General features: G+C 52.3%; 2 protein-coding genes across 2 annotated transcripts; one reads left to right on the forward strand and one right to left on the reverse strand.

Moving 5' to 3' along the window:
* The first annotated feature begins 352 nt into the window (after positions 1-352).
* Positions 353-7576, forward strand: trmt13 (tRNA methyltransferase 13 homolog). The gene is made up of 11 exons (XM_072388814.1): positions 353-504; positions 827-879; positions 1006-1072; positions 3164-3223; positions 3317-3386; positions 3620-3726; positions 3913-4098; positions 4756-4828; positions 4908-4982; positions 5141-5531; positions 7138-7576. The coding sequence occupies exons 1-11, from the start codon at positions 394-396 to the stop codon at positions 7310-7312; spliced, it is 1368 nt and encodes a 455-aa protein (XP_072244915.1). The 5' UTR covers positions 353-393; the 3' UTR covers positions 7313-7576.
* On the reverse strand, positions 7474-15721 carry lrrc39 (leucine rich repeat containing 39). Its single transcript, XM_072388815.1, has 9 exons — positions 15673-15721; positions 14898-15113; positions 14454-14562; positions 14224-14380; positions 13986-14122; positions 13553-13698; positions 13332-13484; positions 8072-8253; positions 7474-7827 (listed from the first exon to the last, which is right to left on the reverse strand). Exons 2-9 carry the CDS (start codon positions 15026-15028, stop codon positions 7802-7804), a joined length of 1041 nt encoding a protein of 346 aa, XP_072244916.1. The 5' UTR covers positions 15029-15113; positions 15673-15721; the 3' UTR covers positions 7474-7801.
* Between the last annotated feature and the right edge of the window lie 656 nt (positions 15722-16377).

The raw sequence follows: 16377 nt of genomic DNA on the forward strand, positions 1-16377 counted from the left end.
GAGTGAGGGGCGTTCAGGGCACCTCAGAAGAAATAAGCATCAACAGCGTCCAGGTCGACATTTTAACGATAAGGTCAACAAAACACGGGTTTAATAGTTGAAAACTAAATAAATTCCAAGTTGTTGATATAGTGAAACTGTCAGAGTCACAGAGTGATACAGAAATCAGCTCCTTTAACTCACTGTGCACATCTAAACTGAAAATCATCTTTAAAACGTTAGTAAAGGACTAGATGTCAGTACTTTCTTCTTTTTTGTGTCTGATGTGCCCTGAATGTAATCTTTGTTTGTTTGTTTATAACCAGTACTGTTATTTTTGTTGGCAGTGACTGACACTGGCATGTCCAACAGTTATGTGGACACTGAACACCTCGTGCCTCCGTTGTTTCCAACATGGCGGCCCCGCTGCCCGGCAGGTGCGGCTTCTTCGTGGAGAAGAAGAAACGTTTCTGTAAAATGATTGTCGGAAAAGGGAAACGCTTCTGCGGAGAGCACGCGACCATGGTGAGTTCAGGAACACGTACTGAGTTCACGGACTCACAGAGACGCGTGGTCCGAGTCCAGCAGGGAACTGCTCACCTCCTCAAGGACCCTTGAGCAGCTATTTGGCCCCAGTGGCCCCCGTTCTGCAGTTTGTCTCTTTAACTGACCTCAGATCTACACTGAGTCCAGAAAGCAGGTCAAAAACACTTGAAACTGACCTGGAGGCAGAACCACGTCATGGCAACATGAGAAGCTTTAGTAACCATAGCAACACATTTCTGTTCCATGTGATCAGTTCTAACTGATCAGCAAATTTCAGCCGTGATGTATTTCCTGTTTTCAGGAGGATGGTGGAAGCAGCAGCAGGAGGATCGTCTGTCCTCTGGACCCCAAACAGTAAGTCTTTACTTATCAATCAGGTTATTGATCAGCTGCTGGAGACGAGGCTCAGTCAAAGCACCAGCAGTTATTGACCAACCCAAGGATCAATAACCACAAGAACTTTGTTTATCTGTGTTTCAGCACCGTGGCAGAAGACAAACTGAACAAACACCTGAAGAAATGTAACTCCAGAGAGAAACCCAAACCTGTGAGTCAGTCAGTCCATCCACCATCTATCATCCATCCATCCATCCATCCATCAATCCATCATCCACCCAACATCCATCCATCCATCCATCATCCATCCATCCATCCATCCATCCATCCATCCATCCATCCATCCATCCATCAATCCATCATCCACCCGTCCATCCATCCATCCATCTATCATCCATCCATCATCCATCCATCATCCATCCATCATCCATCCATCCATCATCCATCATTCATCAATCATCCATCATCCATCATCCATCCATCCATCATCCATCCATCATCCATCCATCCATCCATCCATCATCCATCCATCATCCATCCATCATCCATCCATCCATCATCCATCATTCATCAATCATCCATCATCCATCATCCATCCATCCATCATCCATCCATCCATCATCCATCCATCCACCCATCCATCCATCATCCATCCATCATCCATCCATCATCCATCCATCCATCCATCCATCCATCATCCATCCATCATCCATCCATCATCCATCCATCATCCATCATCCATCATCCATCCATCCATCCATCCATCCATCCAACATCCATCCATCCATCCATCCAACATCCATCCATCCATCCACCCATCATCCATCCATCATCCATCCATCATCCATCCATCCATCCATCCAACATCCATCCATCATCCATCATCCATCCATCCATCATCCATCCATCCATCATCCATCCATCCACCCATCCATCCATCATCCATCCATCATCCATCCATCCATCCATCCATCCATCATCCATCCATCATCCATCCATCATCCATCCATCATCCATCATCCATCCATCCATCCATCCATCCAACATCCATCCATCCATCCATCCAACATCCATCCATCCATCCACCCATCATCCACCCATCTATCATCCATCCATCATCCATCCATCCTCCATCCATCCATCCATCCATCCATCATCCATCCATCATCCATCCATCATCCATCCATCATCCGTCCATCCATCCATCATCCATCCATCCATCCATCCATCATCCATCCATCCATCCATCCAACATCCATCCATCCATCCACCCATCATCCACCCATCTATCATCCATCCATCATCCATCCATCCTCCATCCATCCATCCATCCATCCATCATCCATCCATCCTCCATCCATCATCCATCCGTCCATCATCCATCCATCATCCATCCATCCATCATCCACCCATCTATCATCCATCCATCATCCATCCATCCATCCACCCATCATCCACCCATCTATCATCCATCCATCATCCATCCATCCATCCACCCATCATCCACCCATCTATCATCCATCCATCATCCATCCATCCTCCATCCATCCATCCAACATCCATCCATCCATCCATCCATCCATCCATCATCCATCCATCCATCCATCCATCCATCCATCCATCCATCATCCATCCATCCATCCATCCATCCATCCATCCATCCATCATCCATCCATCCATCCATCCATCCATTCATCCATCCATCATCCATCCATTCATCCATCCATCCATCCATCATCCATCCATCCATCCATCCATCCATCCATCCATCCATTCATCCATCCATCATCCATCCATCCATCCATCCATCCATCCATCCATCCATCATCCATCCATCCATCCATCCATCCAACATCCATCCATCCATCCATCCATTCATCCATCCATCCATCCATCCATCCATCATCCATCCATCCATCCATCCATCCATCCATCCATCCATTCATCCATCCATCCATCCATCCATCCATCCATCCATCCATCCATCATCCATCCATCCATCCATCCATCCAACATCCATCCATCCATCCATCCATCATCCATCCATCCATCCATCCATCCATCCATCCATTCATCCATCCATCCATCATTCATCCATCCATCCATCCATCCATCCATCCATCATCCATCCATCATCCATCCATCATCCATCCATCATCCATCCATCCATCCATCATCCATCATCCATCCATCCATCCATCCATCATCCATCCATCCATCCATCCATCCATCCATCCATCCATCCATCCAACATCCGTCCATCCATCCATCCATCCATCAGCTCTTACTCTGTCTGTTGCAGGTTTATTATGTGGAGAACATAAACGCAGGACCAGCTGATGGAGAGAAGACGCTTCCACAGGTAACGCCTCAGCTGCTGCAGGTTTAAGATGATGGTGATGATGATGATGATGATGATGATGATGATGATGATGATGATGATGATGTGTTTCAGGTGAGTCTGGCGGACTGCTGCAGGTCAGAGTTGGAGTCTCTGGTGGACAAACTGAAGACGGCTGTCGAAGGTGAGTCTCTTTAGACACGAACACCTGATAAAACCTGTAAATCCCAACAACCAGCCAGGTGCGTGTCAGCGGGTAACCCCAGGTCCAGCTCTGAGGTTTCAGAGAGGAACCAGCGCTGTGACTGATGATAACCTTGGTTGGTTGAACTGGATTCATGGTTACAGGTAACTGTTTCAGAGTCTGCTCAGCCTCTGACTGTCGGACGGTGGCTCAGAGGATGACTGTTGTTTCAGGGCTGCAGTATGACTCGGAGGACAGCGATCTGTCTCACCCTGTCCTTCAGGACGAACTCCGCAACCCAAAGAACGGAGAGTCTGCCCACAAACATCTGAAGCAGCAGGTAGGGGCAAACAGGAAGCCAAGAGACAAGTGGGTTTATGAGATGATTCTGAACTGTTTTTTAGACCAAATGAATTTATCTCCAGGTAAAAACTATGCAAATAAACTGACTGTAGAGATGTTTCCATGACAACACACCTGTGGGGAGGCGGAGCCTGTTCCTCTCTTACCTGCCGCCTCTCGTCAGTCCTCTATATTAGGTCACCTGGAGCAGCTGGGGCTGCTGAGAAGGGGGCGCTGCTTTGTGGAGTTTGGAGCAGGTCGAGGGAAACTGTCTCACTGGATCCACGAGGCCCTGAAGACCAGCGAGGGCAACAGGACCTCCGAGGACCTGCAGATGCTCCTGGTGGAGCGCTGCAGTACTCGCTTTAAGGCAGGAAACTTGCATCAAAGTCTGTGTTTTGGAAGGTCAAATACCCTAAATGTTCTCAAACTCTCACAGTTTAGGACCCCAAACTCTAAAGGTGCTCTGAGTTTAGGAGCTCCAGAACACCAGAAGTCCAGCAACACAAACGAGCCCAAACTCTACAACTCATAGACTGAAACTCCCCCAAGAACTCCCTAAAATCCCAACATGTCAAACGTATAAACAATAACAGTACTGACACAATCTAAAAGTCTAGAAACTAAAACCAAGACTTCCAGAATGCCTAAACTTCAAAAGTCCAGATCCCCTGAACTTAAGAACCAAAGTGTAGAACTCGGCCTGTAAGGCCAAAATCCTGAAGGTAACGGAGATCATTTCTAAAACTATGCATGGCTCAAACCCTTGAATCCCAGAAACCAGAATCTAATCTCCCAAAACACAAATGTACCAAAACTATAACTTCCCAAGTCTAAAACTCCAAGCAAGAAGCCCTACGAAGCGTTCAACTTCCATCAGAACTGATCACAACCGAGCACAATAGTTAGTTCCCTTGAAAACGGTGACATCATCAGATAAGGTGGGGTACCTTCACGGAGCCCAGAACAGACCGTCGGTTTGAATAGTTTCTTTCTGAGACCAGGTGTGAGCTCCGTTCTGTTCCAGGTGGATGGGAAACACCAGGACGCCAGCGTTCAGTTTGAGAGGCTGCAGCTGGACATTCAGCACCTGGATCTGAGTAAGAAACCAACATCTGGATTTGCTTCTGTCTGAAGTCCGTCTGAGGGTTAAATCTCCTGATCTGACTTTGTTCTCAGGTAAAGTTCCTCTGCTGCAGCACAAGAAGCTCCCGTTGGTTGGAGTCGGGAAGCACCTGTGTGGAGCAGCAACAGGTTAGACGAGCCAGAGACTCAACTCTGATTGGCTGTCAGTCAGTTGAACTGAAACAACCAGCTGCAGCTTCATGACTCCCAGAAAACAAAATAACTTGGGTTGAGAGCTAGAACCGACCCGTTAGCACGCAGACCCAACTGTTCTATTCTGTTCCCAGATCTGGCGCTGTGCTGCTTATTGGAAACAGCTGGAGTCGGAGCAAAGACCGAACCGCCACGAAAACGCCTCCGACCCTCAGAACCACCTGAGCCGAGTCCTGGGGATGATGGAGAAACGGCGCTGCCACCCTCCGGGCCCGGTCCAGTGCAGGGTCTGGCCCTGGCGCTGTGCTGCCACCATCGCTGTGAGTGGCGCCACTATGTCGGCCAGCGGTTCTTCTTGCAGAGAGGACTCGGGGCCGCAGAGTTCTCCGCTTTCTGTCGCATGTCCAGCTGGGCCACGTGTGGGTTCAGACCAGCCAATCAGGACCGTCCATCTAAGGACTTGACCAATAAGGGAGAAGACGATGACGTGCACGAACCAGCGGAAGAGACGGACGCTGTGAACAGGTAATGTTTGACCCGTCCTCGGTTGGAACACCTCAGCCAGCTTTTTTGTGACAACTTTAAAATGTCCAACAAGGCTCTCACACACCAGGCGGCACATCTGGAACATCTGTCTCCTGTCGGCATCTTTTTTCCGTTGAATCGCCATCATGGTTGGTGGTGAAAGAGCTCACTCTGATTGGTCGGTGCACGAGGATGAAGGCGCCAGAGACCACAGAAAGCTAACGGCGAACTTACCGTGTCACACATCTCTTATTATTGGCTTCTTCATTTCCATCATGTGATCGCGACTCAGAGACTGGCTCTGTGTGACATCACTGGAAACACAAAGCGTTTGTTTCTCATTCATACCGAGCGGCTGCGTCCTCGGTGCAGCTTCCAGGTCCTGTCAGGTTCTGTTTAGTTTGTTCAGAACCTCGAGGAGAACCAGCAGTTCTGCCTGTCGTCAATGCTGGTTCCTCCTGTCAGTTTAGTGTGTCTGAGTTTTAATCCCTAGCTTCCATTAAAGTTCACTGAAAATCAAGTTTTACCTTTTTAACATGTTCATAGGATGATTTTTTTGTGTTGTAAGACATATTTCGAGCTAAATCAGCCATCAATTATATGGCTGCTTTAAGTTTGCAGATCACCACTGAAAGTCTCAGAAAATGGAGGTCACACAGTCCAAATGCTCTAAGCAGACCGTTCAGACCAGCTGTGAGTTAGCTAACAGCTGTGAGTTAGCTAACAGCTGTGAGTTAGCTAACAGCTGTGAGATGGCTAACAGCTGTGAGTTAGCTAACAGCTGTGAGATGGCTAACAGCTGTGAGATAGCTAACAGCTGTGAGTTAGCTTACAGCTGTGAGTTAGCTAACAGCTGTGAGTTAGCTTACAGCTATGAGATAGCTAACAGCTGTGAGTTAGCTAATAGCTGTGAGTTAGCTTACAGCTGTGAGATAGCTAACAGCTATGAGATGGCTAACAGCTGTGAGATGGCTAACAGCTATGAGATGGCTAACAGCTGTGAGTTAGCTTACAGCTGTGAGTTAGCTAACAGCTGTGAGATAGCTAACAGCTGTGAGTTAGCTAACAGCTGTGAGTTAGCTTACAGCTATGAGATAGCTAACAGCTGTGAGATAGCTAACAGCTGTGAGATAGCTTACAGCTGTGAGATAGCTAACAGCTATGAGATGGCTAACAGCTGTGAGTTAGCTAACAGCTGTGAGATAGCTAACAGCTGTATGTTAGCTGATAGCTCAGAGTTAGCACAGCTCCTGACTGCTGAAAATGTAGACAGTGAAGGCATCATCATGATACTTCCACACAATCTTTTTAACATGTTTTCTTAACAATCGCTGGTTGATTTCTGAGTTTTACTGAACACATTGGATGTGTAAATGCTCGAACTGGTCATTGCTTAGCAGACACAGGAAAGGCGGTGTCAGCTGCTGGCGGGTGGAGATGTGGGCTCAGATTAGATGTACAATTTCGAGATGGGTTTGTAGAGGATTTAACTGCTGCAGTTGGACTTTAATAAGTTTAGACTGAGTGGTTGAGAGACTCCTGGTTCTGAGATGATTTATGAATAAATAAGTTATTATTAAATAAGTTATGTGTGTGGTGTCTGCAGCTTCCTGTCAGCAGCCGAGCGGCAGCAGCTCGGTCGTCTCTGCAAACTGCTGATCGACAGCGGCCGCCGTCATTTCCTGAAGACGAGAGGACTCTGCAGCAAACTGACTCATTATGTGAACCCGCAGGTGACTTTGGAGAACGTCCTACTGACCGCTGTACCCTCATCCTGCTGATGGTCGTCCACATTTAAAGAAAATATATTTCTGTTTCTTTCACTTTAAGTCAAACCTCTTTGTGCCAGTTCTGTGTTTTCTGACGTCACGGACCAAACTATTGATCAGCTCAAAGAATGATCAATACATGGATCAGTACAGGCTCAAACAAGAGAAGCAGATTTGTGTTTCTACAAAAGTCTTTAATTAAAGTGAGAATCTTCATCAGAATGGATGTTGACATGTTTTGTAAAGTTTCTATTAAAGCATTTTGAGTTTGTTGTTTGCAGTGTTCAGTCTTTGAAAATGTTTTTAAAGAAATGGATAAAAACTCGATCCAGAGTCCTGGTTCTGACCGGGCTCATGACCTTCAATAAAAGCACTGGACAGAAGTGAAGGACCCGCCCACTGCTGGAAGTCCCAAGGGCAGCTGAAAAATTCTTAAAACGAGTCTTTACACTCATGCTGAGGAAACAGAACCCCAGAAGAAGAACTGAGGAAGGGCTTATTTTACTCTGATAAGTCATCGCTGGTCTCTGAAACGTTGAGAACAGAAATGGGTCAGAATCAGAACAGTGAGTATTCTCATCAATGTCTTCATGTTTCAGATGAGGGATTAACATTAGAATGAGATTAATCTTATTAATCCGGTCAGTGGATGAGATCTGGTTCTGGTTTAGTGAGGCGTTGTGGGTGCATTCCAAACATCTTGCATTAGAAGGTTTCTCATTTTGTTACAGTGTTAGTGTCCAAAGGTCCAGTCACAGTAATGATACTAACGGCTGACGCAGTGCATGTTGAGCACGGCGTATGCTCTCTTTCTGGCCTCCTGGATGTATATCTGCATGAACTCGCGTCCAAACATCTCCCGGTCATCTTCGTCTTCGCAGTCCTCAGTCGCCATCTTCTTTGGAGGAAGAGTCACGTCCAGAGTCAGAGGATTGTCCCGAAAATTCACAAACCTGCTCCAACAAAAGAGAAGAACAATCAATCCAGGAAACAGAGACACAGGAAGCAACTCTGACTGTTGACAGACGTACCCGAGGTTGGACAGACGTACCCGAGGCTGGACAGACGTACCCGAGGTCGGACAGACGTACCCGAGACTGGACAGACGTACCCGAGGTCGGACAGACGTACCCGAGGTCGGACAGACGTACCCGAGGTTGGACAGACGTACCCGAGGTCGGACAGACGTACCCGAGGTTGGACAGACGTACCCGAGGTTGGACAGACGTACCCGAGACTGGACAGACGTACCCGAGGTCGGACAGACGTACCCGAGGTTGGACAGACGTACCCGAGGTTGGACAGACGTACCCGAGACTGGACAGACGTACCCGAGGTTGGACAGACGTACCCGAGACTGAACAGACGTACCCGAGGTCGGACAGACGTACCCGAGGTCGGACAGACGTACCCGAGGCTGCACAGACGTACCCGAGGCCGGACAGACGTACCCGAGGTCGGACAGACGTACCCGAGGCTGGACAGACGTACCCGAGGTCGGACAGACGTACCCGAGGTTGGACAGACGTACCCGAGGTTGGACAGACGTACCCGAGGTCGGACAGACGTACCCGAGGTCGGACAGACGTACCCGAGGTTGGACAGACGTACCCGAGACTGGACAGACGTACCCGAGACTGGACTGACGTACCCGAGGTTGGACAGACGTACCCGAGACTGGACAGACGTACCCGAGGTTGGACAGACGTACCCGAGGTTGGACAGACGTACCCGAGGTTGGACAGACGTACCCGAGACTGGACAGACGTACCCGAGGTTGGACAGACGTACCCGAGACTGGACTGACGTACCCGAGACTGGACAGACGTACCCGAGGTCGGACAGACGTACCCGAGGTCGGACAGACGTACCCGAGACTGGACAGACGTACCCGAGGTTGGACAGACGTACCCGAGACTGGACTGACGTACCCGAGGCTGGACAGACGTACCCGAGGTCGGACAGACGTACCCGAGGTCGGACAGACGTACCCGAGGTCGGACAGACGTACCCGAGGTCGGACAGACGTACCCGAGGTTGGACAGACGTACCCGAGGCTACACAGACGTACCCGAGGTCGGACAGACGTACCCGAGGTTGGACAGACGTACCCGAGGCTGCACAGACGTACCCGAGGTTGGACAGACGTACCCGAGGTTGGACAGACGTACCCGAGGCTGGACAGACGTACCCGAGGCTGGACAGACGTACCCGAGGCTGGACAGACGTACCCGAGGCCGGACAGACGTACCCGAGGCCGGACAGACGTACCCGAGGTCGGACAGACGTACCCGAGGTCGGACAGACGTACCCGAGGCTGGACAGACGTACCCGAGGTCGGACAGACGTACCCGAGGTCGGACAGACGTACCCGAGGTCGGACAGACGTACCCGAGGCTGCACAGACGTACCCGAGGTTGGACAGACGTACCCGAGGTCGGACAGACGTACCCGAGGCTGGACAGACGTACCCGAGGTCGGACAGACGTACCCGAGGTTGGACAGACGTACCCGAGGTCAGACAGACGTACCCGAGGTTGGACAGACGTACCCGAGGTCAGACAGACGTACCCGAGGTTGGACAGACGTACCCGAGGTAGGACAGACGTACCCGAGGTCGGACAGACGTACCCGAGGTCGGACAGACGTACCCGAGACTGGACAGACGTACCCGAGACTGGACAGACGTACCCGAGACTGGACAGACGTACCCGAGACTGGACAGACGTACCCGAGGTCGGACAGACGTACCCGAGGTCGGACAGACGTACCCGAGGTTGGACAGACGTACCCGAGGTCGGACAGACGTACCCGAGGTTGGACAGACGTACCCGAGACTGGACTGACGTACCCGAGACTGAACAGACGTACCCGAGGTCGGACAGACGTACCCGAGGTCGGACAGACGTACCCGAGGCTGCACAGACGTACCCGAGGCCGGACAGACGTACCCGAGGTCGGACAGACGTACCCGAGGTTGGACAGACGTACCCGAGGTCGGACAGACGTACCCGAGGTTGGACAGACGTACCCGAGGTCCGACAGACGTACCCGAGGCTGCACAGACGTACCCGAGGTCGGACAGACGTACCCGAGGTCGGACAGACGTACCCGAGGTTGGACAGACGTACCCGAGGTTGGACAGACGTACCCGAGACTGGACAGACGTACCCGAGACTGGACAGACGTACCCGAGGTTGGACAGACGTACCCGAGACTGGACAGACGTACCCGAGGCTGGACAGACGTACCCGAGGTCGGACAGACGTACCCGAGGTTGGACAGACGTACCCGAGGTTGGACAGACGTACCCGAGGTCGGACAGACGTACCCGAGGTCGGACAGACGTACCCGAGACTGGACAGACGTACCCGAGGTTGGACAGACGTACCCGAGACTGGACAGACGTACCCGAGGTTGGACAGACGTACCCGAGGCTGGACAGACGTACCCGAGACTGAACAGACGTACCCGAGACTGGACAGACGTACCCGAGGCTGGACAGACGTACCCGAGGTCGGACAGACGTACCCGAGGTCGGACAGACGTACCCGAGACTGGACAGACGTACCCGAGACTGGACAGACGTACCCGAGGTTGGACAGACGTACCCGAGGTTGGACAGACGTACCCGAGACTGAACAGACGTACCCGAGGTCGGACAGACGTACCCGAGGTCGGACAGACGTACCCGAGACTGGACAGACGTACCCGAGGTTGGACAGACGTACCCGAGACTGGACAGACGTACCCGAGGTTGGACAGACGTACCCGAGGTTGGACAGACGTACCCGAGGCTGGACAGACGTACCCGAGACTGAACAGACGTACCCGAGGTCGGACAGACGTACCCGAGGTTGGACAGACGTACCCGAGACTGGACAGACGTACCCGAGGTCGGACAGACGTACCCGAGACTGGACAGACGTACCCGAGACTGGACAGACGTACCCGAGACTGGACTGACGTACCCGAGGTTGGACAGACGTACCCGAGACTGGACAGACGTACCCGAGGTTGGACAGACGTACCCGAGGTTGGACAGACGTACCCGAGGTTGGACAGACGTACCCGAGACTGGACAGACGTACCCGAGGTTGGACAGACGTACCCGAGACTGGACTGACGTACCCGAGACTGGACAGACGTACCCGAGGTCGGACAGACGTACCCGAGGTCGGACAGACGTACCCGAGACTGGACAGACGTACCCGAGGTTGGACAGACGTACCCGAGACTGGACTGACGTACCCGAGGCTGGACAGACGTACCCGAGGTCGGACAGACGTACCCGAGGTCGGACAGACGTACCCGAGGTCGGACAGACGTACCCGAGGTTGGACAGACGTACCCGAGGCTGCACAGACGTACCCGAGGTCGGACAGACGTACCCGAGGTTGGACAGACGTACCCGAGGCTGCACAGACGTACCCGAGGTCGGACAGACGTACCCGAGGTCGGACAGACGTACCCGAGGCTGGACAGACGTACCCGAGGCTGGACAGACGTACCCGAGGCTGGACAGACGTACCCGAGGCTGGACAGACGTACCCGAGGCCGGACAGACGTACCCGAGGTCGGACAGACGTACCCGAGGTTGGACAGACGTACCCGAGGCTGCACAGACGTACCCGAGGTTGGACAGACGTACCCGAGGTCGGACAGACGTACCCGAGGCTGGACAGACGTACCCGAGGTCGGACAGACGTACCCGAGGTTGGACAGACGTACCCGAGGTCAGACAGACGTACTCGAGGTTGGACAGACGTACCCGAGGTTGGACAGACGTACCCGAGACTGGACTGACGTACCCGAGGTCGGACAGACGTACCCGAGGTCGGACAGACGTACCCGAGGTTGGACAGACGTACCCGAGGCTGCACAGACGTACCCGAGGTTGGACAGACGTACCCGAGGCTGGACAGACGTACCCGAGGCTGCACAGACGTACCCGAGGTTGGACAGACGTACCCGAGGTCGGACAGACGTACCCGAGGCTGGACAGACGTACCCGAGGCTGGACAGACGTACCCGAGGTTGGACAGACGTACCCGAGGCTGGACAGACGTACCCGAGGCTGCACAGACGTACCCGAGGCTGGACAGACGTACCCGAGGTCGGACAGACGTACCCGAGGTTGGACAGACGTACCCGAGGTCAGACAGACGTACCCGAGGTTGGACAGACGTACCCGAGGTTGGACAGACGTACCCGAGACTGGACTGACGTACCCGAGGTTGGACAGACGTACCCGAGGTCGGACAGACGTACCCGAGGTTGGACAGACGTACCCGAGGCTGCACAGACGTACCCGAGGTTGGACAGACGTACCCGAGGCTGGACAGACGTACCCGAGGCTGCACAGACGTACCCGAGGTTGGACAGACGTACCCGAGGTCGGACAGACGTACCCGAGGCTGGACAGACGTACCCGAGGCTGGACAGACGTACCCGAGGTCGGACAGACGTACCCGAGACTGGACAGACGTACCCGAGGTCGGACAGACGTACCCGAGGTCGGACAGACGTACCCGAGGTCGGACAGACGTACCCGAGGTTGGACAGACGTACCCGAGGTCAGACAGACGTACCCGAGGTTGGACAGACGTACCCGAGACTGGACAGACGTACCCGAGGTTGGACAGACGTACTCGAGGCTGCACAGACGTACCCGAGGCTGCACAGACGTACCCGAGGTTGGACAGACGTACCCGAGGTCGGACAGACGTACCCGAGGCTGGACAGACGTACCCGAGGCTGGACAGACGTACCCGAGGTCGGACAGACGTACCCGAGACTGGACAGACGTACCCGAGGTCGGACAGACGTACCCGAGGTCGGACAGACGTACCCGAGGTCGGACAGACGTACCCGAGGTCGGACAGACGTACCCGAGGTTGGACAGACGTACCCGAGGTCAGACAGACGTACCCGAGGTTGGACAGACGTACCCGAGACTGGACAGACGTACCCGAGGTTGGACAGACGTACTCGAGGCTGCACAGACGTACCCGAGGCTGCACAGACGTACCTGAGGTTGATCATGTCCTCCATCAGCGGCGGGATGTCTCTCAGCTTGTTGCTGCTGAGCACCAGAGTGTCCAGATTCGCCATCCTGCTGATGTTTTCTGGAAGTTTCTCCAGCTCATTCCTCTGCAGCCACAATGTGTGCAGCTTCTCCATCCTGAGGACAGACACATCTCATTGGCTGCTGCAGAGGGGGCGGGGCTAAGGTGTTCAACCAGCACCTACCTGTGTATGTCCTCAGGTAAGTGCTGCAGGCGGTTCCCTCCCATGTCGAGCCACTCGAGCGCTGGCAGTGCGACCACACAGTCTGGCAGACAGCTGAAGTTGTTCATGGACAGATCCAGGTGCTGCAGCCTTGTCAGGTTCCTCAGCTGGAGTTCAGAGAGCAAACAGACCTCAGATTAGCTGGACCAGTTCTGCAGATTCAGGTCCACAGTGAAATGATCCGGTTCCACACCTGTGGACGGCTCAAGCCTGAGGCCGGTTTGGATTTATGATCCTGGTCTAGAAGTGGTCTCGCGTAGTGGTTCAGAATTATTTTTCAAACTGGTTTAAAATCTGGGCCAGGTACAGTACCAGCTAATTCACCTGGTTTTAGGCTGGTTCGGGTCTGTTTTGGAGTAGAATCTGATTGAGGTGCTATGAAAAGGTTGGAAACCTGATCTGGTAGCTTGTTCAGGTCCCGGTTCATGGCCAGCTCCAGTCTCTCCAGACTCTCGCATCCATTCAGCTCCTCAGGAACAAACTGGATTCTGTTGTAGCTCAGCAGCAGCTCCCTGAGCCGGGTCAGCTTCCCTGAGACCAGAACCAAAGCATGAGAAGTCTCAACAAACAGACTGTTCAGTCAGCTGGAACCACTTCAGAGGAACTTAAGTCAGAAGTTTGGGCGTACTCACCGATATGTTTTGGAATATCAGTGACCGCATTACGGGACAGGTCCAGAACCAGAAGGTTTTGGAAGCTGGAGATGAAATGTGGAATCTTTAGCAGTCCGGTCCGGTGGATCTGCCACTCCTGGACCTGAGTTAGCTGAACCAGACATCCCGGCAAAGACTGGGAAATGTAAAAACATGTCAGTCAGCGGTTCTGTTGTCTGACCCGGATCAGTTCAGACCACTGACAGTACCTTCCACTCCTCCTGCTCAATTCGGAGGATCAGCCGACCATCCTCAGTCTGCAGCTTCTCCTTCAGTCGAGCCAGAGCAGCCCGGTCCTCCCAGACTCCAACACCGATTCTGGTTCAGCAACATGAAGACCAGTAAGAAAACACATGGACCAGAACCAGGTCTGATGATCACAGCCACCAAAAACCTCAAACTGAGGCCCAAACCACCTCTGAATAGCGTCTGAGACCACATCAGAACCCCTTCAGTTCCTTAAAAAGCAGTAAACATACTGATTACTGAGCGGGACCCGGGGGCCACGGCCCCAAACACCAAGAAAAGATTCAAAACCACAACAGACACATGACATTTCAACAACCGGGCCTCGTTAGGAGCCAGGCTGGCTGCTGGGTCAGAAACATGGCGGCAGGAGGCAGTTTGACCAATGTGAGCAGGTGGAGTCTGACCTTCCTGCAGCTCCACCCCTGGATGTCCTCCTCCTCTGCTCCTCGTTGTCCTCCTCCTTCCTCCTCCTGATCCTGGTCTCCCACAGAGCTTTGATGGAGCTCACCGAGCCACACGCCACCACGCCCACCATGACGGCCACGAGAAGTCACAGCGCACAGGGTGAGGGGAAGGATGACCTCTGACCTCTGAGCTGCACGGACCCCCCATGGACCACCCTGTGTGACATCACTGATCAGTCTAAGTGGCAGGCAGTGATTGGTTAATGACTTCAGAACCTTTAAGTTTCCGTACTGTAGAAAAACATCGTGATACGGTTCATCAAGGTTGGATTTACTGAGTTTTAACACCTATTTTCACTCCTTGGAACATGGCTGTAATATGATGTAATAGTAATATTAGAGCTTAACAGAGCAGTGATTTATATTGGGTCATCAGTACCGTGTGTTAGTATCACAGCATACTGTGGAAGTATTACCTTGTACTTCCCTCCCCCCTCTATCTCTTTATCTTTCTGCACTTCCTTCTATGCCTGCACCCTATCTCTGCTCTGTCCCCTCTGACAGAGTCGGACTCCTGGGTTCCTTCTATGGAGCTTATTGTTAGCTTAATGTTAGCTTATTGATAGCTTATTGTTAGCTTTTTATAAAGCTGTTATATCTTCATCTGTAAGTCTCTTTGGGTAAAAGCGTCTGATAAATACAGAAACAGTATTCATGTGCACGGCGGGTTAGTGCACGGCGGGTTAGTGCACGGCGGGTTAGTGCACGCTCTCACCTTGTGGCAGCGCAGCGGTCCTCCATGCTGCTGAAATCTGACCTCAGACCCACGGGATAATTTTAGCCCACAGGTCACATGACCCCAGTTTGCTCAGCTGACCTCAGAAGCTTCAGTAAACAACGCATTTAAAGGAACAAACGCAGATTTGTGCACATCAGGTTTATTGATATCATTTTTAAGGCTTCACACGCAATCATCAGAGAAACATAGAAAACCAGCAGTGCTTCCAGTTTATCTGAGGCTACAACCAACACAAAGCAGGAAAAACAGGAGACAAACGCAGACGTGAAACAGCTGACGCCATGTGCTCATTACCCAGCAGCCACCGGGGCACCCAGGGCACCCGGGAGGAAGACCGCCGTCATCTTCATCAGGACCGAGTCAGCTGGAGATGAAGCTGAGCTTCAAGAGTTGAGGGCTTAGCTGTCGGTTTATGGAACATTTGGGTTTTATGGCCCGAAGGAAGCGAAACACACTTATGAAGAAGGTTCTACGGGTCAGATCCAGAACATTAACACAGAACCAGCTGCAGATCGTCCAGTTTAGAAGTCTGAGCCGTGTTTGTCTGCTGTTAAAACCGGGTTTCATCTCCGGTCTGGACCGTGGGTCAGCACCTGGTTCTGTGAGGGCATCTGGAGGATTCTTACAGCAGGTCAGAACCAACAAGGTTTAGGTCTTCAGGAACAGAACTCACAGCAGCAC

This window comes from Leuresthes tenuis, unplaced genomic scaffold (assembly GCF_036924035.1).
Source record: "Leuresthes tenuis unplaced genomic scaffold, fLeuTen1.0.hap1 SCAF_7, whole genome shotgun sequence".
Classification (NCBI taxonomy): Eukaryota; Metazoa; Chordata; class Actinopteri; order Atheriniformes; family Atherinopsidae; genus Leuresthes; species Leuresthes tenuis.